The sequence below is a fragment of the Nyctereutes procyonoides genome, unplaced genomic scaffold (genome assembly GCF_905146905.1).
Source record: "Nyctereutes procyonoides isolate TBG_1078 unplaced genomic scaffold, NYPRO_anot_genome, whole genome shotgun sequence".
In the NCBI taxonomy this organism is placed as follows: Eukaryota; Metazoa; Chordata; class Mammalia; order Carnivora; family Canidae; genus Nyctereutes; species Nyctereutes procyonoides.
In genome coordinates this window covers 1,730,962-1,755,970 of record NW_026575146.1, presented here as the reverse complement: position 1 = coordinate 1,755,970, position 25,009 = coordinate 1,730,962, and the positions used below count along the sequence as shown (strand labels likewise).

The following is a 25,009-nucleotide window of genomic DNA, read 5'->3' as shown; positions in this document are numbered from 1 at the left end:
TCTACGAACAATGGACATTTAGGCTGTTTCCTTTTAGGGATCTATTACGAAAAATGCTGCTATGAACTCTCTTGATATTGTATTGTTATATATACACGCACACAATGCATCAGACTCATCTAGAGAGCTTGTTAAAACATAGATGGCTGGGCCGCATCCCCAGTAGATCAGTAGGTTCCATAGACCTAGGGTAGGGCCCAAGAATTTGCATTTCTAAATGTTCCTAGATGATGCTAGTACTGCTGATCCAAGGACTCTACTTTGAGAACCAATTCTTTCAGGGATGTATCCACCAGGGGAAACTGCTTGGACATAGGGTATGAATGTCTTCAATTTTGATAATCCCAAACTGTTTTCCAAAGTGGTTGCACTACATTCCCACCAAAATTTACAATTCCTCACCAATACTTGGCTATATAAAATTTTAAAGTTTGCTAATATGATAGGTGCACAGTGACATCTCATAGGCCTAATCAACCTTTCTCTGTTTATTAAACTTTTTAATGTTTGCTAGCCATTTGGATGACCTTTATTGTGAAATGCATAATCAGGTTATTTATTTCTTTTTCTATTGGATCTTCTGCCTATTTTTAAAAAAATCATATTTGAAGAGCCCTTTATGTATTTGGAAACAAGGTTTTTATTGTTGGTGGTGGCGGTATTTGGTTACATAGACTGTGAATGTCTTCTCAGTTTATGGTTTGTATTTTTATTCTTTTAATAGTATTTTTAGGACAGAAGTGTTCCATTTTTATGTAATTAAATGCACTAATCCTGACTCTTTTCTGAGTACGTGATTGCTAAGTTTAATTCAACTGTTAGAGCCAATTCCACTTTGTAAAAATAACAGAATGTTTCTATCAAAATTGTATTGTCTGGTGCTTTGTTTTTGATACAGCTTTAGGAAAAATCTTGCACCAAATGCACTTTTTAAAAGTTTTAAGGCTTAATAAAAATGCAAAGACTAATAATTTCTCAATGCAGACTAGAGGTTGAGAAAAGGATGCTAAGAACTTTTCAATCTTCCAAATGCAGATAGCCCCCCATGTATAGAACATTTTCCAAATACAAATTCCCACTCCCATCAGACTCACATGTGTAGAAACTCCTCTTGTGTTTCTATTTGTGACAAGACTACCCAGGCACACTGAACCCACTCCTTCAGCCTCAGGGAGGGAAAGAAAGGGGGAGAAAGATGGGGAGAAAGGAACAGAGAGAGTTCTGTCCCTGCTGCTCAGAAGTTCTTGTTATAGTACATGCTTTCCTCCTTCCCCAAAGCTTCTATTCCTATCTCTCGTTTCCCCCAACTCCACCCCAAATATCCTTGTCAGTGGAGAGAACTAGAGAGCTTTTCTTCCCATTTGGCTCATGGCAATGGTAGAGGTAGGGAGGGACCACACAAGCCAGCACTACAATGTCAAGTTTCTTCTTGGAAATCCGATTTGGAATTCACAATTTTTTTTATGTATTAAAAAAAAACATAATTATAAATGGCTCCATAGATGAGACTTTGGAAACACTTTTACTTTTAAAGATTTATTTATTTATTTATTCATGAGAGACACAGAGAGAAGAAGGCCTATGTGAGACATAGGCCAAAGGAGAAGCAGGCTCCATGCATGGAGCCCGATGTGGGACTGGATCTGAGAAGCCACCCAGCCGCCCCTGGAAACACCTTTATATCTCTACAGAACAAATCAGTTCCTCAAACAAATAAAGCATTTAGCCTACTAAAGTATATTATTAGAGTAGTTCTCAGTGGCCTTATGTTAGAATTTAAAGGAGGTTAAGATGAGACTTAGAAGCAGATACCTAGTTGGAAGAGGAAAGACTTTAAACTGCCTTTGCACATGGTTTACATAAACTGAAGAAAAAGTGAGAAAAATGGGTAGGCAAATGGCACCATTGTTACTTTGCTATGGCTGTGTGTGCCAATCGGTTCCACCCTTAAATTCCTTTTTGGCCTTCAGCTACTATAAACAAATTAACAGCATTAAAAATATGAGGCTGGGATCCCTGGGTGGCACAGCGGTTTGGCGCCTGCCTTTGGCCCAGGGCGCGATCCTAGAGACCCGGGATCGAATCCCACATCGGGCTCCCGGTGCATGGAGCCTGCTTCTCCCTCTGCCTGTGTCTCTGCCTCTCTCTCTCTCTCTCTCTGTCATAAATAAATAAAAAAAATTTAAAAAAAAATATGAGGCTTACTTTCATGTCATTTTCTTTGGGGGGCATTGTATACAGCATATTAACACAGATCCTTTGGGACTTCTAAGTTAGGAAACACTCATACGGACATATGAAGCAGATATACTACAAATGAAATAAAATCACAAAAATTCACAGAAATTTGAAACATGATCTGTTTGATGAGTGAAAGTAAGTGTAGGGGTGCCTGGGTGGCTTAGTCAGTTGGGTGTCTGCCTTTGGCTCGGGCCACGATCCAGGGATCCCATGATCCGGGTCCTGGGATCGATTCCTGCGTTAGGCTCCCTGCTCAGTGGGCAGCCTACTTCTCCCTCTCCCTCTGCCTCTCCCCCTTCTTGTGCTCTCTGGCTCTCTCTCTCTCTCTCTCTCTCTCTGTCAAATAAGTAAATAAAAAAAAAAAAAAAGAAAGTGCGACTTGTGGGAAGTGGAAGAAATCATACTCTGATGAGGATGTCATCACTTCTTTTTTATATGCATACCTATTCTGAAAAGTCAAAATGAAACAACTTCCCTGTGTTGATTTAAAACTAAGAAGAAGCCTTGGGGGCACCTGGCTGGCTCAGACAGTAGAGCATGTGACTCTTAATCTCAGGATTGTGAGTTCAAGCCCCACCTTTGGCATGGAGCCTGCTTAAAACAAAACAATAAAACCAAGAGGCATTAAATCTTCCCTAGGAACTAGACAAACTTACATTTGCTCAAATTCAAACCAAATCAAAGTACAAGCTCGGCTCCTTTCTTGCACCTGCAACTTTTACTGTAGGTAGACCATAATGAACCACATGTTTAACTGGGTACGTGAAATGTTGCACAAAGGTCAGTCCCATTCATTACACTTCTTGTTCTCAGATTCCGCATTCTAATTTGTGAGTCCTGATGTTCAAGGACCTGGCTCTGCTATGAAAAACTGTTCCTCACAATCCTTTTGAATAATTCATTGAAGCAACTCTCTAACAGTTAAATTTTCATATATTCACTATTTTATAAAGCTTTATCATAGTTCTTTTTTTCTATCATTAACTTCACAGAAAAAAAATTGTTCCCCATCCAATCCATATCTTTTAAACTTAGGGTAAAGAATGGTGGCAACTTTATGGTGGCTGGTCCCAACTCCTGGGGGATGCTTTGAGATTTTGGGTATCTCCCTGACTAATCCAGCATGAGAACAATATTCTAATTCAACACATATTTATAGAGTGCCAGCAATGGGTAAATCATTATACTATTATAACACAGAAAAAAGTAAGATATTTCTGGGCAGCCTGGGTGGCTCAGTGGTTTGGCACTGCTTTCAGCCCAGGGCCTGATCCTGGAGACCCGGGATCGAGTCCCACATGGGGCTCCCCGCATGGAGCCTGCTTCTTTCTCTGCCTGCGTCTCTGCCTCTCTCTCTCTCTCTCTCTCTCTGTGTCTCTCATGAATAAATAAATAAAATCTTTTTTAAAAAGTCAGATATTTCAAAGGAACTTACATTCAAGTAAGATATGTAATATGTACACAGATAACACCAAAATCTATGTAATTATTCCTTTATTGTTGGCAGTAAAGCTATTTCCAGTCCTTTGCTGTTACTCAAAATATTTTCATAAACATTCATTCATTCATTTATTCAATAAATATTAATTTAGTACCTATGATATGTCAGTCATTAATCGTAGTGCTGCAAGATTTCATATCACTGCAATGAATGGAACTTCTATAAATACTTCAAAGTTCCTTTGTGAAATTTCTCCAGAGAAATTTTTGTTCAAAAATTGCACCAGCCTGTGTTTTAATGTAATCACTTAAGAATAGAGAGGGACAGTCTACTAAGTCTCAAATGAAAAGTTATAGAACACATACCCGTGGCAATCATATTTTATGATTACCCGAGTAATCATAAAAAAGATACAGAACATATCCTTTTGAAACATATGCTCAATTAGAGGCAAAACCCTTCAAAAATCAAGTTTTAGATCTACTCAGATATATGAAACCTGGGATATCCAGGAAAGAAAAGCTAAAGACACTTTTAATCACAGGTAAATAAGATTATGTCTAGCAAACTTCTTTTAAAAAATTCCCTAAATCCTGTGTCATTTAAATTCCATATCACTGTTTAATCCAACTATATATAAAACCCCAACGCAAAATTTGCATGATGAGAAGGGAAGGATTGCTTGTTTTCCTTCTAAATTAGCAGAGCCTTAGTGTCTTTAAAAATATAGCAGACCAAAGTTTGTCTTCAGCATCTCTGTCACAGGTACAGTTCCTGTTTCCTGTGATTGAGAAACTCCAGGTGCCTCGTTGTAAAACGTTCTCAACTACGCGTCTATTTGTTGGCGTTAAATACTGTTTTGGCGACCTCTAGTGTGAAACATGGTATCAACACCCGCGAATGTTGAAAATCCTTATATATTAAAACTTGCTTACAGACCAAAAATGGTACCTGAAATAATTTTTCACTAAAGGAATTGTGACTTATTTCATGTCAATTTGAAGTTCATATTTTTCTGCAATAACAAAATGTTAGAGAGTGGTTACTTAGAGTACAATACATCCATGCAAGGAAATATTATACAGCTATAAAACAAGACCAAAAAAAGAGAATAAGGAAGCTCTTCATGTACTCATCTGGGATGATCTCCATGATATGTCAAAGAAAATACAACAAAAAAACAATTCATTTGAGGACTTTGCTACTATCTACATTTTCTTTTTTTTTTAAAGATTTTATTTATTTTTTCATGAGACACACACACACACACACACACACACAGAGAGAGAGAGAGAGAGAGAGAGAGAGAGAGAGGCAGAGACACAGGCAGAGAGAGAAGCAGGCTCCATGTGGGGAGCCCAACGTGGGACTCGATCCTGGGTCTCCAGGATCACGCCCTGGGCCAAAGGCAGCACTAAACCACTGAGCCAACCAGGCTGCCCCTACTATCCACATTTTAAAAGGAATAAAATATCATATATATTTGTGTTTGCCTATATATACAATCCTAAAAAAGTCTCTGGAAAGATAAACAAGATACATGTAGCCATGGTTACTTACTGAGGATGGGGGTAGGACATATATTAGAAACTGCATTCCTTTGTATACTTCTTTTGTTTTTAAAGGACACCTTGACTGTTCAAAATATTAAATGAGTTTTGGGGCGCCTGGGTGGCTCAGGCAGTTAAGCATCCTACTCTTTATCTCAGCTCAGGTCTTGATATCAGTGTTTTGAATTCAAGCCCTACATTGGGCTCCACACTGGGCATGAAGCCTACTTTAAAAAAAAAAAAAGGACAAAATATTAAATGACCTTAAATAAATTAAAGCCATTAGCACAAGACCAAGAATAATGAAAAGAGAAAATGTTACCTTGCATTTCCACACTTAAAAAATAAACAAGACAAAATATAATTTTCTGCTCAAAAATGTTTTTTCTTTTTCCTTTTTCTTTCCTTTTATGTTTTTAATTCTACATTTTTCCAATGGCATCTTTTCTTGCATATTTTTCTTACTCAAATACCAAATTGTAATATAGTATTTGATGGTTACATAGAAGAGACCTAACAGGCAGGATTGACGTGAAGTAGTATCTTGAGTCAGGAAATAGTAGAAGCTCTCCTGGTATGTCTTCCCATGCTTTCTCTAAGATCTCTGGTTACAGACCAAAATGCTTTATTGGCAATAAGTGTAAGAAGTTGTGTTATTCCTTAGTAGGTCACAATATAAGACTCACAAAGAACATCTTTAAGTACATATGGAAGATATTCCAGAATAAATCTAACCAAAGATGTGACAGATCTTTACAGAAAAAATTATACAGTTTTATTTAAATTCGAAATAGTAGACTTAAATAAATTGCAATGTTTCCTATGTGTATAGATGAGAAAACTCTAAATAGTTAAGATGACAATTCTCCCCAGGACACATGGTTGGCTCAGTGATTGAGCATCTGCCTTTGGCTCAGGTCATGATCCTGGAGTCTTGGGATCAAGTACCACACCAGGCTCCCCGCAGGGAGCCTGCTTCTCCCTCTGCCTATGTCTCTACCTCTTTCTCTGTTTCTCTCATTAATAATAAATAAATAAATAAATAAATAAATGAATGAATGAATAAATAAATAAATAAATAAATAAATAAAATCCTTTTAAAAAATGACAATTCTCTCCAAATAAATCTCTTAAATCAATATAATTAAAATTGAAGCAGGTTTTTTTTTAAGATTTTATTTATTTATCAATGAGAGACACAGAGCAACAGAGAGGCAGAGGGAGAAACAGGTTCCTGCCCGACACGGGACTCAGTCCCGGGTCTCCAGGATCACACCCCAGGCCAAAGGCAGGCACCAAACCGCTGAGCCAGCCAGGGATCCCTGGAAGCAGGGTTTTTATGTTATTTGCAAGCTGGTCTTATTAAATGGAACTTTTCTTTTTTTTAATTTTTATTTATTTATGATAGTCACACAGAATGAGAGAGAGAGGCAGAGACACAGGCAGAGGGAGAAGCAGGCTTCATGCACCAGGAGAGCCCGACGTGGGATTCGATCCCGGGTCCCCAGGATCGCGCCCTGGGCCAAAGGCAGGCGCCAAACCGCTGCGCCACCCAGGGATCCCTAAATGGAACTTTTCTGATGACTTTGAGGTTCACTCCGGGAAATGCACAAAATACCATTCAGAGATCTGTTTAGATTTTAGAAGTTAATTTTTAAGTGTATTACAGTTATATGAAAAAACTGCCTTTTTTCCCTAAGCTTGTAACTTCAGTTAAAAAATCCTAAACTATCCATAAATCTAGCAAAATTTCAGACTCTTACAAGGCGTTTGGATAAAATTTAGTTTCACTCCAAATTTTTACTCTTCAACATTTTAAACCACACTTATTAATGTAATATGTTGCATTTTCCTTGTATTACAATTGTCTGACTTAATAAATAAAGTTTTCTTATGTGGTTAAACTGTGTTCACAAATCTAATTAAATTTATAAATATGTCAAAAGATACATTTTCTTATATAGTCCTCATTACCGTATAAAACCATTACCACTGACTGAATTGTGTCCCCCCAAAATTCACGATGAAGTCCTAACTCCCAGTAACTCAATGTGGCTGAATTTGAGTGGAGGGCCTTTAGGTAAAATTAGGCCACATGAGTGGACCTTAATCCAATATGATTGGCCTTCTTATAAGAAGAGATTAAGACACAGCCATACAGAGGAACACAGAGGGAAGATGGCCATCAGCAAATCATGGAGGGAAGCCTCGGAATGAAACCAACACTGCCATCACTTTGATCTCTGGCTTCTAGCCTCCAGACCTATGAGGGAATAATTTCTATTGTTTAAGGTACACAGTCTGTGCTACTTTGTTTGGGCAGCCCCAGCAAACTAATACACCTTAGCTCCTAATTACTATACATAAATGTACTTTCCATCTAGTTCTAAGGGCCCTTTGAATTTGAGGAATTCTCTCATATCCTTAGAATCATTCTTACTGATATGGAAATAATATTAATTTCCCTGGCTTTGACTATGCAATCACAATTTCCATGAGGATTTTACTGACAACTCTAAATTCATGTGGAAGAGCAAAGGATCAAGAACTGTTAAGACATTTCTAAAAAGGGGATCCCTAGGTGGCGCAGCGGTTTGGCGCCTGCTTTTGGCCCAGGGCGCGATCCTGGAGACCCGAGATCGAATCCCATATCGGGCTCCCGGTGCATGGAGCCTGCTTCTCCCTCTGCCTGTGTCTCTGTCTCTCTCTCTCTCTCTCTCTCTCTCTGTGACTATCATAAATAAATAAATAAAATTTAAAAAAAGACATTTCTAAAAGAAGGAAATTGTACAACTTTCAACCTGTCCAGACATCAGGATTTATTATAAAGATATAATAATTAACATCTTTTAAAAAATTTTAAAAACCCCACAATAACTAACATCTTGTGTTACCAATGTGCATATAGACAAAGAGACTAATGGAACAGAATGCCCAGAAACACATATATAAGAGAAGCATTAAAGATTAGTAGGGAAAGTTTGTACTATTTAATGAATGATCCTTATCACTGGGAACTAGTTAGCCATGTAGGAAAATGTTTGAAAATTAGATCCCTGAAGCCAAGCAAATCAAAAGAAAAACTTCCAGGTAGATTAAATTAAAAATCAAAATTTAAAAACTTTTAAAATGAAATAAAGGGAACTATTTTTTATAGCCCAAGGGTAAAAAGAGTTTTGCTTAATTCTGGTTTTTTAAAAAAGATTTTATTTATTTATTCATGAGAGACAGAGGGAGGCAGAGACATAGGCAGGGAGAGAAGCAGGCTCCCCACAGATAACTTGATGCAGGGACTTTATCTTAGGATCCTGGGATCATGCCCTGAGCCAAAGGCAGATGCTCAACCACTGAGCCACCCATCCAGGTGTCCCTTAATTTCAATTTTTAATCCAATGACAAAAAAAGCATGAAACATAAAGGAAGGCTGATACATTTCACTACTTTAAACTTAACTTCTGTACAAGATACCATAAAGAAGGTATCACAGACTGGAAAAAAAATACTTTCATTGCATATAACTAGCAGGTCTGGCATTCTGAATATATAATGATCTCCTAAAAGATTAGTAAGAAAAAGACAAACATTGCAATTTAAAAAATTGTCAAAGTATGAATACGCAATTCACAAATCAGAAATAAAACAGACCAATAAACTCATAAAAAGCATGTCTTCCTAGTAAGCAGGGGATTGCAAATTATAGACACAGTGAAATTCCATTCCACCCACTGAATCTGAATAAATTTTTTAAATATCTGAGGATATTTTGAGATATTTTAAATATCTGATTTTTTTTTAAATATCAAGTTTTGGGAAGGATGTGGATCAAAAGGAATTCTCATTCTCTTGCTGGGAAAGCCAATGAGTATAAGCAGTTTGGAGAGCAATTTGGCAATAACTAGCAAAGCTTGAAGATACTCATCCCTATGTCTCGACAATTTTTTACCCATATATATGCCCTAGAGAAACTTCTTCATGTATATAAGAATATATATACAAGAATATTTATTGCAGCATTGTTTCTTATGCAAAGATGTAAAATTAAATGTCTATCATTGAGTTAATGGACACATTATGGTATATTAATTCAACAACGCGCTACACAACAGGAAAAATGAACTAGAACCGCGTATATTAGCACGGATTCTGATGAGGGAAAGAAAAATACCCACAGGGTATCATTTATGTTAAACTTCAAACATGCGTAACAATAACCCCTTGGATACACAAACTTTCAGCAATCAACAACAAAAAACCCCAACCAGACTGGGAAATGGTGACCTTTAAATTCAAGTTGGTTTCTTGAAGTAAATAGATTAGGGAGGGGAACACAGAGAACTTCATTTTTTATATTTTATTTCTTTGAAAACCAAAACCAAAACAAATATAACCAAGTTGGAAGCAATGGCAAAGTGGTAAGCTCTGATATATCTGGACAGTGAATCCTCAGGTATATCTTATAACAGTCTCTACATTTTAGGAATGAAATGTTATATAACACGGTTTAAACCAAAGAATAAGACTTTTATTTTTTCCATTTTGGGCACAGGCATTTGTCCCCATAAAGAGTGCTTTTTGTCATTTTCTTTCCTTTAAATATATATATATATTAGAAAATAAATTATATAATAAAATATATATATATTTTCTAATATATATAATATATATATATTAGAAAATAAAGATTGTTTATGTTTTAGGTTTGCAACATGATTTAATGTATACGCATAATGAAATGATCGCTACCGTTAAGCTGATCAACATGTCCTGAAATCCACTCTCTTGGCAAATTTCTAATATTCAATACAGGATTAACTTTGATCATCATGCTGTGTGTACATTAGATCTCTAGACTTGCTCATCTGTACCTAACTGCAGAACGCAGCTATTTCAAAGTCATCTTTCTCCCACTAAAGAGTCCCCGCTACTTGCTGCCACAGTCGTTCGTCCGTTCATCAAACGTCTTTTGAGGATGCGAGCTCTACCAGGCCAAGTATCGCAAGGGCGGTATCACAGAAAGACACCACAAAAGAAGCTGTGATAAATGATGGCATCAAAAAAGTATACGCTACTTTTCCCAAGTAGCTTGAATTCACACGAGGGAGTTCTCAAAAAAAAAAAAAAAAAAAAAGAGAGAAAAGAAGAAAAAAGAACCCAACACGTAGGATATAAAGCGATCATAATGAAGCGATGTACAGGACACTTTACGTCTGTCTGGTGTGGCCAAAGCCGATTTCAAGGAGATGCTTCTGAGCTGACTCAAAGAGAGAAGTTGTTCGCCAAGGGAACAAAAGCATTCCAAGCGGAGGGAACATCTAGTACAAAGGACTGCAGAGGCGAGCTGCACGCAACGCTGAGACACACCGGCTCGGGGGCGCAGGGTGCGGCGAGCAGCTGGAGAGTCGGGGGCGGGTGGGGGCGGGTGGGGGCGGGGCTCCGTGTGGGAGCCCGAACGCGTCGGCGCCCGTGGGGCGCTCGGGCACCGGGCGGGAAGCGGCGGCCCCGCCGGCGCTGAAAGAAGACGCACAGCTGGGAGCCGCAGTCGCGTCGACCGACTGATTCTCAGGGTGACCCACCCCGGGCCGTGACCGGGCCACCACGCCGCCACATTCGCTCCGAAACCAAAGTTACACCGAGGTTACTCTCGCGGCGGCCTGTGGGAGCGCCCCATTTCTTCGCAGCCCCCAGCCGCCCAGGGATGCTCCCCGCCTCCCCGACACGACGCTCCGCCAGGCGCCGGCGGGCTCTTGAACCGCGACGACCGCCCAGGGAGGCGGGCGCGCACGAACCCTCGGCGACCACAGGTCCCGACATGCAACGCTCCGCGCTAGAGCAGGGGCCACTGAATGAACCATAATGCAACGCTCTACGGAGGGGGCGGAGCTCTCCATGGCGGGGGCGGGGGGCGGGCGGCAGACTGGTAGCGTCGCCTAGGCAACTCCAATGCCCAGACGGAATACACTTCCGCTTCCTCCTCTGAGCGCTAGGACCGCGAGTCCTCGCGGCTCCGTGGCTGTGACGTCATTCTCCTGCGACTGAGCCGGCCGGGAGGTTCCGTGTCGTGGGCTGTCTCCCGCGTGAACATCTAGAGCAGCTTCTCCTCGGCGGCGTCTGACCTGGGCGCAAAGGGAAAGCGGCGAGATGACTGACCGCTACACTATCCACAGCCAGCTGGAGCACCTGCAGTCCAAGTACATCGGCACGGGCCACGCCGACACCACCAAGTGGGAGTGGCTGGTAAACCAGCACCGCGACTCCTACTGCTCCTACATGGGCCACTTCGACCTTCTCAACTACTTCGCCATTGCGGAGAATGAGAGCAAAGCGCGAGTCCGCTTCAACTTGATGGAGAAGATGCTGCAGCCTTGCGGACCGCCAGCCGACAAGCCGGAGGAGAACTGACACCCCCGTCTCGTCACTGCTGCGCGGGAGCGTGTCCCGAGTTCCTCCCGTTTGCCGTTACTCCCGCGTGTTCCTGCCCCGAAGTGGACCGATTCTCCATTGCTCCTGTTTCTCGCGCCTTCCTCGTGCAGAAGTGCGTAGCTGAGGCCGTCCCGCCTGACCTGCTTTCCTGTGGACCCTTAGGAACAGCGTTGGGAGACTGTCAGGACCCGGAGAACTGAGACGGTGGAGAGGTCCTAAACCAGCAAAGGGGAGGGGGGGGGGAAGGAACTGGGATCAGACGGGATTTGGAGGCTCTTTTTTGGCTAGTTGATTGTCGTTTCTTTTTCCATAAAGTCTAGAAGTTTTTCAATCACTTGGTGTGGACCACTTGCGTTTGAGTGGAGGGGGTCCAGGGAGGGCTTTGGGGACTGTAGTTTCTTGGGAGACCGAAGAGGCGGGAGATGGATGGGTGGAGGAGTTGAGCACAGGGCCAGCCTTCATTGCCGTACAGTTAAATCCGCCTTGCACGATCTTTATGATATTCCCCAACCCAGACTTCTCCCAAGAGCTTTTTTCAGGCCCATAATGCCTTCAGGACTGAGGATTAAGGTTTATGATCACTGTATCCCTCTTTCATGTTCTTGCGTTCAGAAAAATCTTTACTAGCATTGCCCACTCCTCTATGTAAGTTGCATCGTCTCTTTCTCTTGGGATTCTGGACACATCCTGAAAAACGACAGGCTGTCAAACGAGTTCTTTCATTCATTCAGCATTCAACAAATACTTGTTGAGTCAGTTCTACGTGGTGGGCATTTTGCCTCGCTTTTGGAGCTTATGTTATACTTGGGGGGGGGCACACAAATTGTAGGCATAAACAAGTTTATTAGGTGTTGTGCAGGATGGGAGGAGCAGTACGTTTGCAGTTTGAAACAAGATGCTTATGTTAGACTACAGAGATGGTTACACTTGAGCAAAGACTAAGGAAGGGAGGGAAATAGTCACGCAGAAAACAGGGAATTGCTTTCCAGGCAGAGGGAACTGCCAGTGCAATGGTGGTAATAGTGAAATTGTCTGGCTTTTTGGAGGAACATCAAAGAGGCAAATGTGGCTGGAGGGAGTGAGCAAGGGGAGGAGTAGAGGGATGGGTGATGGAGGAGGAACAGGTAAGAGTAGAGCCTGGTAGGCCAGTGCAAGAACTTGTGACTTTATCCTGAGGGAAATGAGGAGCTATTGGGAGTAATGGTTTTAAGTAATGTGAGCTGACATATTTTAGATCAGTAATTCTCAAACCTTTTGGCCTTGGGACTTCATTACGTTCTTAAAAATTCTTGAATACCACAGAGTCTGTTAATGAGGGTTCTAGCTGTTGATAATCATCAAATTGGAAATTAAAACAAAATTGTAAAGTATTTAGTAATTCGTGTAGATAACAATAAAACCATTACATGTTAGCAAACATACTTTATGAAGAATAACTTTTTCCAAAAGCAATTCAGTGAGAAGAATTAAAAAAAAAAAAAAACAGTGTTGCAAATGTCTTCAATGTCAGGTTTAACAGAAAAGAGCTGGACTCTCCTGTCTGCTTCTGTATTTGAACTATTGTGATATAAAGTTTTGGTTGAAGTCTGAAAAGTCCACAAAAATATGAGGTAAGGGAGAAATATTCTAATAGCTTTTTCAAGTAATTGTGGATAATTGTTAATTCTCTAGCAAAACTCCCAAGTAGTAATTTCTTAAGTTATTTCTTAAGTAATTTCTTAAGTTATAACATGGACTCTGATCAATGAACTTTTCATTCTGTTACATTAGAATTCATTCCTCTATCTTGAACTTAGAAAGAATCCTTTACCCATACATGATTTTGTAACCTCATACATCCTTCATTTGGAAAGTATTGACTCACAGTGATAGAGACCTTACAATGTTGACACATCTCATTATACATATCAAGAGATTACATTCATTCATATTACTACTGATCTCATCAGAGAAGTCTTACAGTATTGGGAAGCTGAAAAACTCAGAGTGATGGTAAAGTTTTCCACGATTTTAAGTTTGGCTTGATAGCTTCAATTAGGTCGACCAGTAGCAAATACTGTCTTTTGTTTTCCTTGAAGTGACAGGCCCACTTGGTTCATTTTCAAGGAAATGTCTGCCAAATACCCATTTCCAAGTAACTATAGTTTGTCAATTTGAGGCTTAAAAAAAAAAAAAAAAGCTGGTTCATTTTGCAACCGAAATAAGTGCTTTTCCTTAAAACCATCGTACTTGGGCAGCAGCAGAAATGCTTTATGCTTACTACCAATTTTGTCACATGAAATATTTAAAAAGACGTCCCCTCAAGAGCTAGGATTTCATAAAATTACTACTTTCTACTGCATAAAGAACATTTTTAAGTGAAACTGAGTTGACTTTTTGGTTTTGTTTTCATTGAGAGTACATGGAAGTGGAAAATACAAAGACTGCTAGTACTTTTTGGTGCCACTACCTTGATTCATGCTAAGTGCTTGTTTACTCTCCGTTGCTTTTCTGTCATCTGTACAAATGCTGAAGCAGCTAAGAATGGTAAATCTTAGTATTACGAAAATAATGTTAACTTCACAGATTTCCTGAAATTCCTTTCCCATCATCTTTGCTTGAAAAATACTGATAGATGGTAGATTAAACTATGGTTATTTAGACTTGAGTATTTGGTAGGCGTTTGATAAAAATAATGAATGGAAATGTATATCAAGGATGCCTGGGTGGCTCAGTGGTTGAGTCTGTCTTCGGCTCAGGGTGTGCTGGGGTCCTGGGATCAAGTCCTGCATCAGGCTCCCTGGGGGTAGCCTGCTTCTCCCTCTGCCTGTGTCTCTCCCTATCTCTGTGTCTCTCAAGAATAAATAAATAAATAACATCTTGAAAAAAAGAAAAGGATGTCACTTCAAGGTAAACAACTGACCAGTTTCAGAGGATCCCTCTGGCTGCTATGTTGAGAATAGACTGAGGTGGTGTAACAGAACAGACTGTTATTGTTAGCAATTAAGTGAAAATATTAACACTAATGCTTTCTCCTCCCTTAATGTTAACGAGTAGGAGAGATTCAAGCTGTAAATCTCCATCCTTAAAAAACTTAAAGGTATACAAAGTGGCATGAGACTGGGCCCCCATCTCTTAACTAGAGGCTGTAGCAGTAGACCAAGAGAGATGACAACCTACCCTGGGATAGACAGGAAGGGACTGGATACCTAGTATGGAGTAGCTTGTATAAAGAATCAAATAAGTAATGTAGACAATAAGACCTGCAAGAATTTAAAGGGAAGTTAGTAACTTAAAGACTTCATGAGATGGCTAGGATTTATATTGTTAGGTTGCACAAGCCCAAGTGTTTACAATAGTGCCTGGCACATCACAAGTGTTCAATAAATATTGAGTGTTGAATATGGAAAGACAGAACTTAATCCTGATAATATACTGGGTCATTCTAATTCATATCCTTATGCAGTCTTCAACTTACTCAAAATAAGTAATACCAAAGAAAAAATGTATTTGAAAACATGCCTCCTAAATAGTAAGAATAGCTAACATATCAATAGCTTTTATAGTGCACAAAGGGTTTTATGTGATCTTTGGGGAGGTATTTGTTTTACAGATGAAAAATTTCAGACAAGTAATTTGCCCAAGGTTATACAATTACTATTGCAGTTTGGCCACATATACAATTACTATGTGGTTAAGCCAGGATTTGAACTGGGCCTTTCTAGCTCCAAAGTACAGTCTTATATATACTGTTACCCAAGCAGGTCTGATACATAAAGGTCATATTAGAATATTTTGAAATTAGTTATTGTCTCATAAAAAAATGAAAATTAACAAATTAAGTAGTTACTGAGAGAGTATCAGACCAGTATGAAAAGTTCTTATATACTATATAACTCTAAGTAAAAAATGTAGCTTGAAATGTATTAAAGATAATTTTTTAAAGAAAAATAAATAAATAATAAATAAATATAATTTTAATGGGAAAAGGAAAACTAATTGGTATGGGAAAAATTGATTCAAAGATCTGAAAGTAAACAGAAATAAATTTAATTGAGCCAGTTATTCTTTTTGTTGTTGTTGTTCTGGTATAAAATAATATTCGTATCAAACACAGGAGGGCAGCAGATGATGCTCTGATAGAAAAGACTTTTGGAAAGAGCTCCAGACCTGTGGATTTCTGCTAATTGGAGAAAATCAACTTTTTCTATATTTATTGACACTGATGTTGTAATTAGAAAGCTACTCAGTGAACCATAAAGAGAGAGCATGTTTTTAATTTAACAAATACATAGTGAATACTACAAATCCCTGTATTATGCTTACAAACATGGGACAAGATGTGGCCCTGCCCTTATTTATTTATTTTTTTTAGATTTTATTTATTCATGAGAGACAGAGAGAGAGGCAGAGGCAGGCTTCATGCAGGGAGCCTGATGTGGGACTCGACCCCAAGACTCCAGGATCACACCCTGAGCTGAAGGCAGATGCTTAACCGCTGAGCCACCCAGGCGTCCCATGACCCTGCCCTTAAAAGGGAAATATATACACTTAGGGAAATAAATACAGCAGCACATAAATAACTTGATTCGTAAAAGCAAGTGGTAAGTGCTAACGAAAGACAGAGAAAAAAGGCTATAAAATTTACAAGAAGAGATTATTGCAAACTGCCAGTGAGGGAGTGAATGAGGACATTGTTGAGAAAGGGCTCAAGTGATAAGGAGGGACCTTGAGTGATAAGTAGGATGTATATGTGTTAAGACAATGGCAAAGCAGAATGAGCCTCTGGAGATAATACCAGCTGTCGGGGGGGGGGGGTAGAATTCAAACCACTCCTTCCCATTTAAAACCTTTCCATTACTTTCATTAACTTATGGTGCGTTATAAGAGTCCCTACTCACTGGCTCTTGCTTTTTTTATAAGGCTGGAAAAGCAAGTTAAGGTTCAAAGCCTAGAATAACAATGAGATAACAGCTACTATTTACTGAGCACTCATTACATGCCAAAAACTTTCATAAATTATCTCAATTAATCTTCACACCAACCCTGGAAAGGTTATTATCCCTTTCTACCAGTAAGCAAACAGACATAGGAAAACTTCTATTGTTTGCCTAGTACCACTCAGCTGGTAAGTGTTAAGGCAGGAATTTACACTCAGATCTGATTTCCAGCATCCAGGCTCTTAGAGGTTGGGTCAAAGTTTCCAAAACTGGGGATCCCTGGGTGGCGCAGCGGTTTGGTGCCTGCCTTTGGCCCAGGGCGCGATCCTGGAGACCCGGGATCGAATCCCACGTCGGGCTCCCGGTGCATGGGGCCTGCTTCTCCCTCTGCCTGTGTCTCTGCCTCCCTCTCTCTCTCTCTCTCTCTCTCTGTGTGTGACTATCATAAATTAAAAAAAAAAAAAAGTTTCCAAAACTGTTTCACAGAATTCTGATTCCATGAAAAGGTATAGATTGGGATTGGGGAGGGGGGAATAAAAAGAGAGGAATATCTTGGTCATATGAGTTTCAAAAATGCCCCCATGGTTTGGAGGTTCATGCTTCAGGTTAGTTTTTTTAAAATTCTGGAGTAAGAAATTTTTCTTAACTCATCACTTCCTAAACTTACTTGATCTTGTAGTTTCTTTTCTCAAGAAACACTTATCAAGATGATTTTGAGAAATACCTTTGGCCGATACTGCTTTGGGCAAGGAAAGAAATTTGAATAGAAAAATGTATTCAACTTTGAGCTTGGGGGAAATTAATCTGGTGGCAATGTGTAGGTGGAGCCCATAACCACAGACAACTTCCCTTTCCTCTTCGATTGTAATTCCCTCACCTTTGTGAGTGAAGCGTTCTTTGTTCTCAGCTCGGATCCTTTCATCTCTCTGAGACTAGCAATTTAAGATATTAGAAAGAAAAGAGACTTAGACTGTACAAATTAGTGACAAAGCTATTAAGGTTATTTTCCAGGGCAAGGGCATTAAAAAAAAAACTGTTATTGAGGAATTCGGATATTTTTGTTCACTAATTTTATTAGTTCTGGAAGATGTATACCTACAAGAAATCAGTAGTGAATGATCTTACACCTAACAGTTGTTCTACTTCAGAGGGATGATCATTTGTTCTTAATTTAACTGGCTTTTAATCTCACATCCCACATTTCCTTCAGGCTCCCCATCCTTCATTTTCCTTACCTGCAGTACTCACATCACACATAACTGCCCGCTCCAGTCACTTAGGACAGAAATAGTGAAAACTGGGAAGGGGCGAGGGGGTGCTGGTAGGACACCAGGAGACGGAAGAAGACTCCATCTCATCTCTCACATGGCACAAATGGTCTGCTACAAATGGCCCTTTGAACCTCTATCTCTTTGATCTGCATGACCTCAGAATCCCTCCTCTTCTCCCCTCCCCTCATTTCCTAGCCACAGTTCTGAGTTGTTATCTTGTCCCCCAGCCTTTCCTCTTATCATGCTATCCTCCTGCTTTAATGAACCTTATTCTTTTTTTTCTCCACGCTCCCTACAAAAGTAGCAGTTTTCAAAACAGAAATGTCATCATACTGTGAAGAAAGAGGAAAAATTTAAGTAGGTACCTGGAGGGGTTGTGGTACACAGCATCAAAGAGGTTAGGATGCCCACCTCCTCAGCCCCCTCTCCTCACCAAGTCTCCCAACTAGCAGCCCAGAGCCCGAGTCTCTGCTTCTGGTCCATCACTCTCCATTTCGGAATTCTGCTTTTACAGTGAGGATAATATCACAGTCCTCTCTCCTTCATCAATTTCCATATGAGGATCAAGTGATAGGTACTTTTTTAGAAAAATTTGGCTTTTTCTAATTAGAGAAATAAGAAAGGTACAAAGAATAACATAGATATTCATTCTACCTCAAATTAACAACTGTTGATATTGTATCAAATGTTCTTTCCTCTTAATAATTTTTAGGATAATTCTGCAAATAATGTACGTATATGTAGCCCTTCTAAAAAGCAAAAAGAAGCGTTGCAGATAAGACTTTCCTTTGACCACTCCTAACCTAGTTTTTCCTTTCTCCATATGTGCATGCCATCCCTACCACCAAATAATAACTTCTGTGAGTGTTCTCCCAGTAAATTCATTAGCTCAAACATACATTACTATCTTGAAGTATTTAGTGTTTTAAAAATATATACCCATGAAAAGATTTGGCAATTCCTCAAAAGCTAAACATAATTACATAAGATCCAGCAATTCCATTTCTGGTTATATACCTATAAGAATTGAAAGCAAGAACTTGAATAGATATTTATACACCAATTTCGATGCATCATTGTCAGAATAGCCAAACGGTAAAAACAATCTAAGTGTCCATCAACAGATGAATGAATTAGACAAACTATGGTATATAATACATACAATGGAAAATTATTCAACCATAAAAAGTAACAGTTATTGTACATACTGCAACAGAGATGAATCTTGAAGACATTACATTAAATGAAATAAGCAAGACACGAAAAGACAAATAGTGTATGATTCCATTTATTCAAGGTATCTAGACTACGTAAATTCATGGAGACTAAAAGTTGATTAGTGATTACCAGAGGTTGTGGAGGGGCACAAAAGTGAGTTATTGCTTGAGAATTACAGAATTTTTGTTTAGAGCAATGAAACAGTTTTGGAAAACATAAATTATTAATGTCAAAACTATTGAATTGTACATTTTAATTTTTTAAGATCTATTTATTTATTTTAGAGAGATGGGGAGAGAGAGCAAGCGCAGGAATGGACAGAGGGAAAGAGAGAGAAAAACTTTAGCAGACTCTTTGCTGAGCTCAGAGCCTGACACAGGGCTTGATCCCACGACCCTGAGATCATGACCTCAGCCAAAATCAAGAATCAGAGGCCCAATTGACTGCACCACCCAAGGGTCCCTAAGTTGTACACTTTAAGTGACTGAATTGTATGGTGTGTGAATTACACCTTGATAAAGTTCTATCTGTACATATGCTGTGTGTGTGCAGGTAGTAAATGTTCTGAACACGAGAACTGTACACTTACATAATACCTTTCCAAACACATAACACACATTTTTGCCCTGAGTAGGACATGTTGCCCACACCTGAGGGGACATATGTGAGGATGTTCCACTGTTTGAAATAGTGAAATGCTGGAAACAGTCTAAGTGTCCTTAATTAGGGAATAGATACATAAATCGTGGTATATTCCCATCATGTAGCATTAAAAACAGCATATCTATATCTCTCAATCAGGGCAGATCTCAAAAATATAATGTGTGAAAAAAGCATCAAATTATGAGTGCAATATAATATGTGTGATTATATATACAATATATATTATATGTGTGATATATATAATGTGTGATTATATATATATATATAAAATGTTCAGAACCTTTATTATTAGCTATTCATTTAATGAATGTTTATTGCATATGTACCAAGGCAAACAGGGTCACAGCCTTTATGGCTCTTACAGCCTGTGGGGAAGAAGCAGCCCGTTGGTTAGAATAAAGAGTGACAGACTCTGGAACATGTCTGTCTTTTCTTCTCTGTAGCTGTCATCTGGGTCCACCTAGGCTTCTCCCTCTTTCTTCCTCCATGCACCCCCATTCCCTCCCACTGTATTCATTTGTTATCTAAGCCCCCTACACAGCATTTTTTTTATTATTATTTTTTTACACAGCATTTTTAATCATCCCAACCTCTTGAAAGAGAATTTCTTTAATTATATTTTTGTTTAAACTTTAATAGTGAAATATAAACTATATTTCATCAGGGCTCCTAGGTGGCTTGGTTGGTTAAGCGATGGACTCTTGGTTTTTGACTCAGGTTATGACCTCAGGATCATGAGGGCCCTGCAATGACTCAGCAGAGAGTCTGCTTGAAATTCTCTCTCCCTCTCCTTCTGCCCTTCCCCTATCCACTGTATGCTGTCTCTCTAATGAATAAATAAAATCTTTAAAAATCTTTAAAAAAAATAAAAAATAAATTTCATCGCTTTTTATTTTTATTATTTTTAATTTTAACCTATGGGATTCTTTTTTTTAAAAAAAGATTTTATTTATTCATTCATGAGAGACACAGAGAGAGGCAGTCAGAGACACAGGCAGAGGGAGAAGCAGGCTCCATGTAGGGAGCCGAATGTGGGACTTGATTTCCGGCTCTAGGATCACGCCCTGGGTCAAAGGCAGGCGCTAAACCACGAGCCACCCAGGGATCCCCTCATCACTTTTTATTAAAGTGAAATTGACATATAGTGTCTTACTAGTTTCAGGTGTACATCATGGTGATTTGATAGGTTTACACATTACAAAGCAATCCCTAATCTCTGTGATCCCCATGATGCATCTAGTTACTACCATCTGTGACCAAAGGGATTACAATATTATTGACTATATTCCTCATGTGAAGATCCTTTCCTTTATCCTTACCTACTTCATCCCATCTTGCAAAAAAGGAAAAAAAAAGTATAGCCTTGGAAGAAATTTTTCTAAAACTGAGTTCAAAAGAACACAGTGTACATTTCATATGGAATTTAGGATTTGATCTCTTATAACTTGTATCTTCCTACTAGGTTAACTTGAAGTTTAGGTGATAAGGTATTAAGCATGGACAAAGATTTTAGCTGATATTGTTCACCGTGTAGCGTAGCATCTAACACACTATAGATGCTTTAATAATATTTGTTGGCCATCAACATTAGTAGAGTCTATCATCGGACTATGTAAAGCACAGTCCTAGGCACTGAAGAGATATAAAAGATGATAAAAAATAAGGTCACAATTAATGAGGAAAACATGGTGCACCCAGGGATCTCCAGATTCTGAAACCGTGGGCACTCAATAACTTTATTTGTTGAATGATGAGTAAGTGAATGAATGAACAAATACTCAAAAAGCAATGGGGATTGGGTAAAATTGAAATGGACTTAAACATCGATTATGGATCTTGTCACCCTTTAGGCTCAAAATAGAACTCTGATGTATTGTAATGTGTTAAAAATCTCACCTAAATGATTTTAGTCCTATCAAGTATGATAAGCAAGACAGGGTTTTTTTCCCCCAGTCTCAACATCTTTCAAAGAAATGTACACCTGTTCCTACCACTTAACATATGAATAAGTGATGTAAAAAATATCAAATACTCAACTCCACAATTTCACATAAAATGAAAGCCTTAAGCAAAGTAAATCTTAAAATACATTTTTGATTAAATAAGCAATTTTACAATATCCATTTTTTTAAAAAATATTTTATTTATTTACTCATGAGAGACACAGAAAGAGAAGCAGAGACACAGGCAGAAGGAGAAGCAGGTGTCCTGCAGGGAGCCCAATGTGGGACTTGATCCTGGATCCAGGATCATGCTCTGAGCCAAAGGCAGACGCTCGACCACTGAGCCACTCAGGTACCCCTCACAATATCTGTTTTTATAGAATTACATGGGAATTCATGCTCTTAGTTTCTTGGGGAAGGGATATTTTGCTAAGGATAAAATATCTTCAATATGTAGTAGAAAATAGCTATTGATTTATGGAAAATGAAATCTGAGATAAATACATCTCAGGAAGGACCCACTTTGGGATTGATGAATATGATGGTGTAGCACAGACTAAATAGGTGCCTCATCTTCCAGTTAATTTAAATGGACCTGTAATTGTTAGAGTCTGAATTAAGAAAAGTTAATATATTTACGCTCGAGGTTGTAAGCTGATTTGACATTCATTTTTTCTCTCTCTCTCAGTATTCTCTCTGGCTTTTGTTCTGCCTCCCGTCCCACTTATCTCCTCTTGATTCTTGCTGTTCTGTGATAAAGTAATTAACAGATAATTAGTGTAGTGAAGCCAATACATCTTTAACCTTTTCTCTCAGCCGTAGAACTTGTTTAGACTTCACATATTAAAACAAGTAGTGCTAATTAAATTTCACACACTCTGAAGTTTGTGTCATAGAGGCATAATTTTTTAAGATAGTAAATAAGACAAATTTCTGTGAAGAATTCCATAGTTTGATGACAGACATTAACTTTTATAAAATAAGCATTATTAATGGAAATTAGTGTTAAATAATATTCATATACTTTTATGTGCCCATACAGTAGAAGATTGGATTTGTATTTGTATTAGGAGCACTTGAGTATATTTAAGTGCTAATTATATTTGAGCTGTTCTTCATGCTTCCATATCAAATCTCTGAAAAAAATTTAAGGGTGATGAATTTATTTGACAAAAATATTTTTTAAATGAGAGCATGTTCACTAATTAAGCCAGTAAATTTGCCCATTACAAATACATTAATGAGAAACAGACTACACTGCTACTCAGGCCAGGACTATTGGAAATATTTCCTAGTGGGAAAACAGATGCAACTGTCTAGATGCTGTTACCAGAGAACCATCTAAAGGGGATGTCTTTGCCATAGCATCTTGTGTGCAGTAAAAGATCAGTCTTTCTCCCAACAGCCACTTTTTAGAGAGCCAATGTTTGGAGAAAATAATCATTATAATTATTGTGGACTCTGTATTTCTGGAAGAATTATTTTTAGGAGAGAGAGAGAGAGAGAGAGAGAGAGAGAGAGAGAGAGAGATGTAGATATAGATTTCACCATACAGAAAGTTTCTTTGCTATTCAAAGCCTGATGCCTCAAACTTGTTCTTTGTCAAATTAGGGCTGCCTCATGCCTTCTTGAAAATTACATGAAAATTACATTTGTATGTACTCAATTTACCCTTCCTCTCTAAATGAGGAGTTTGCTCTACATCTAGGTAACATTAAAGACTTTTAAGTTCTCTTTCAATTCTAAAGTGTCATTTTTCATTTATATTAAAGCCTACTTGTCTCAAACACAAGGCCCTAGGCAATTATCAAGGTAAAAACTGGCACTCATTGTGTGTGCATGTCCATTTTAAAGTTTCAAATAGTGATATATGTATAGATTTCTTCAGAAACTCTATTTTCACTTAGGCTTTGAGTTTTAAAATTCCAATTAGTAGTAATAATAACTACCTTATTGTTTAAGTATGCATTTGATAATATTGATCTTTATGAAATTTAAGTGGTGTAATTTCTTCTGATTATCTCTGAATGGCTGAAATCTTTGGTGTTAGACTATTTGTGGGAATACTAAAATTTTATATGCAATTTTATATGCCTGGCATGTTAATAATAAACATCAGTTGGCTTCGGTCTGCCATATTAAGCCTTGAAATAAATATGACATTTATTTGTACACTAAGTGCTGTACCCAGAATGGCACACCTTCTCTTTGTTCTTCAGCCTAATCTGTTGACTGTTTTCTCTTCCAGATTTCCACCAAGTAACTGAACCTCAAATATCAGTAGTGCATGGCACATAAAATTTAAAGAAAATTAATTCAAACTACCCTCTAATTTCTATGAGAATATCTTTAGTAACAGCTTCCTTGAGACAGTACTGCTGGTCTTAAGAGATAGTGTTATAATCCATATTTTAAATTGGTATCATGCCTTAATCTTTTGTAATGAGAGATTATGGTTTTCAAAAGGATAGCGTTTACCACAAATATGTGGTTTATAAAGTCCAAATTTTATCTGTTATATGGTATTCTTGCAGAAAATTTTCCTGATTAAGCCACTTACATGAAATTGTATTTATTCTGTTCAGGGTATACAAAGAATCCAAGTAGAATGCCACACTGACTGAGTCAAGATTAGTGGAGGATTTTCCCTTCCTACCTAAAAGGAGCTTAAATAGAGAGACATTTTACTTATTAGCACAGTGCTAGTATATGATAGACATGCAATAAATATTTGTTTAATGTGTCTTTATACTAAGGATTTGCCTTTATTCATAATTGGGATTGTTTTAATTGGAAAAGAACGTGTTGAGATCCACTGTCTGAAGCAAAAAGAGAATATAGGGGCTCATGTCATCAACCAGTCCAGGAGCTTCTGCTTGTTGCTTAATAATTCAAGACTCGAACATGTGATCAGAACTTTCTTTCTCTCATTTCTTAGTTCTGATTCTTTGGTGCTAGCTCCATTTCCTGAAGGCTGCCCGTAGTTCCAGGAGCTATATACTTCCAGGTTCAAATCCCAGATTTTCCCTAAACTAATCACTCTGGTCAGGGGTATTAATACACTGATTAATTTAGCCTTCTTCATGTGTTCCATCCCTGGGATATATGTGGATTTGTTACTTCCAGAAGTATCTGTTCTCGAAGTAGGCAAGGGGTGGACCCACTGCGAGAAATAGAGGGACAGTTATGGAGAGAAGATTGAATGGATGCTGAACAAAAATAAACCACAGTTATCCTCTATAGTTGCTTACACTAAGGCTGTTATACATTCAGTAAGTCAACTACATGCTACATATTATTTTATTTATTTTTAAATGTACATTTTATCACATTTTTATGCCTC

General features: G+C 38.4%; 1 protein-coding gene across 1 annotated transcript; it reads left to right on the top strand.

Moving 5' to 3' along the window:
* The first annotated feature begins 11,243 nt into the window (after positions 1 to 11,243).
* Positions 11,244 to 11,986, top strand: SF3B5 (splicing factor 3b subunit 5). The gene has a single exon (XM_055310599.1). The coding sequence runs from the start codon at positions 11,371 to 11,373 to the stop codon at positions 11,629 to 11,631; it is 261 nt and encodes an 86-aa protein (XP_055166574.1). The 5' UTR covers positions 11,244 to 11,370; the 3' UTR covers positions 11,632 to 11,986.
* Positions 11,987 to 25,009: the final 13,023 nt, after the last annotated feature.

What these genes read in the sequence shown, in the direction of transcription:
- SF3B5 (XM_055310599.1), top strand. Translation starts at nt 11,371, where the DNA reads ATGACTGACCGCTACACTATCCACAGCCAGCTGGAGCACCTGCAGTCC.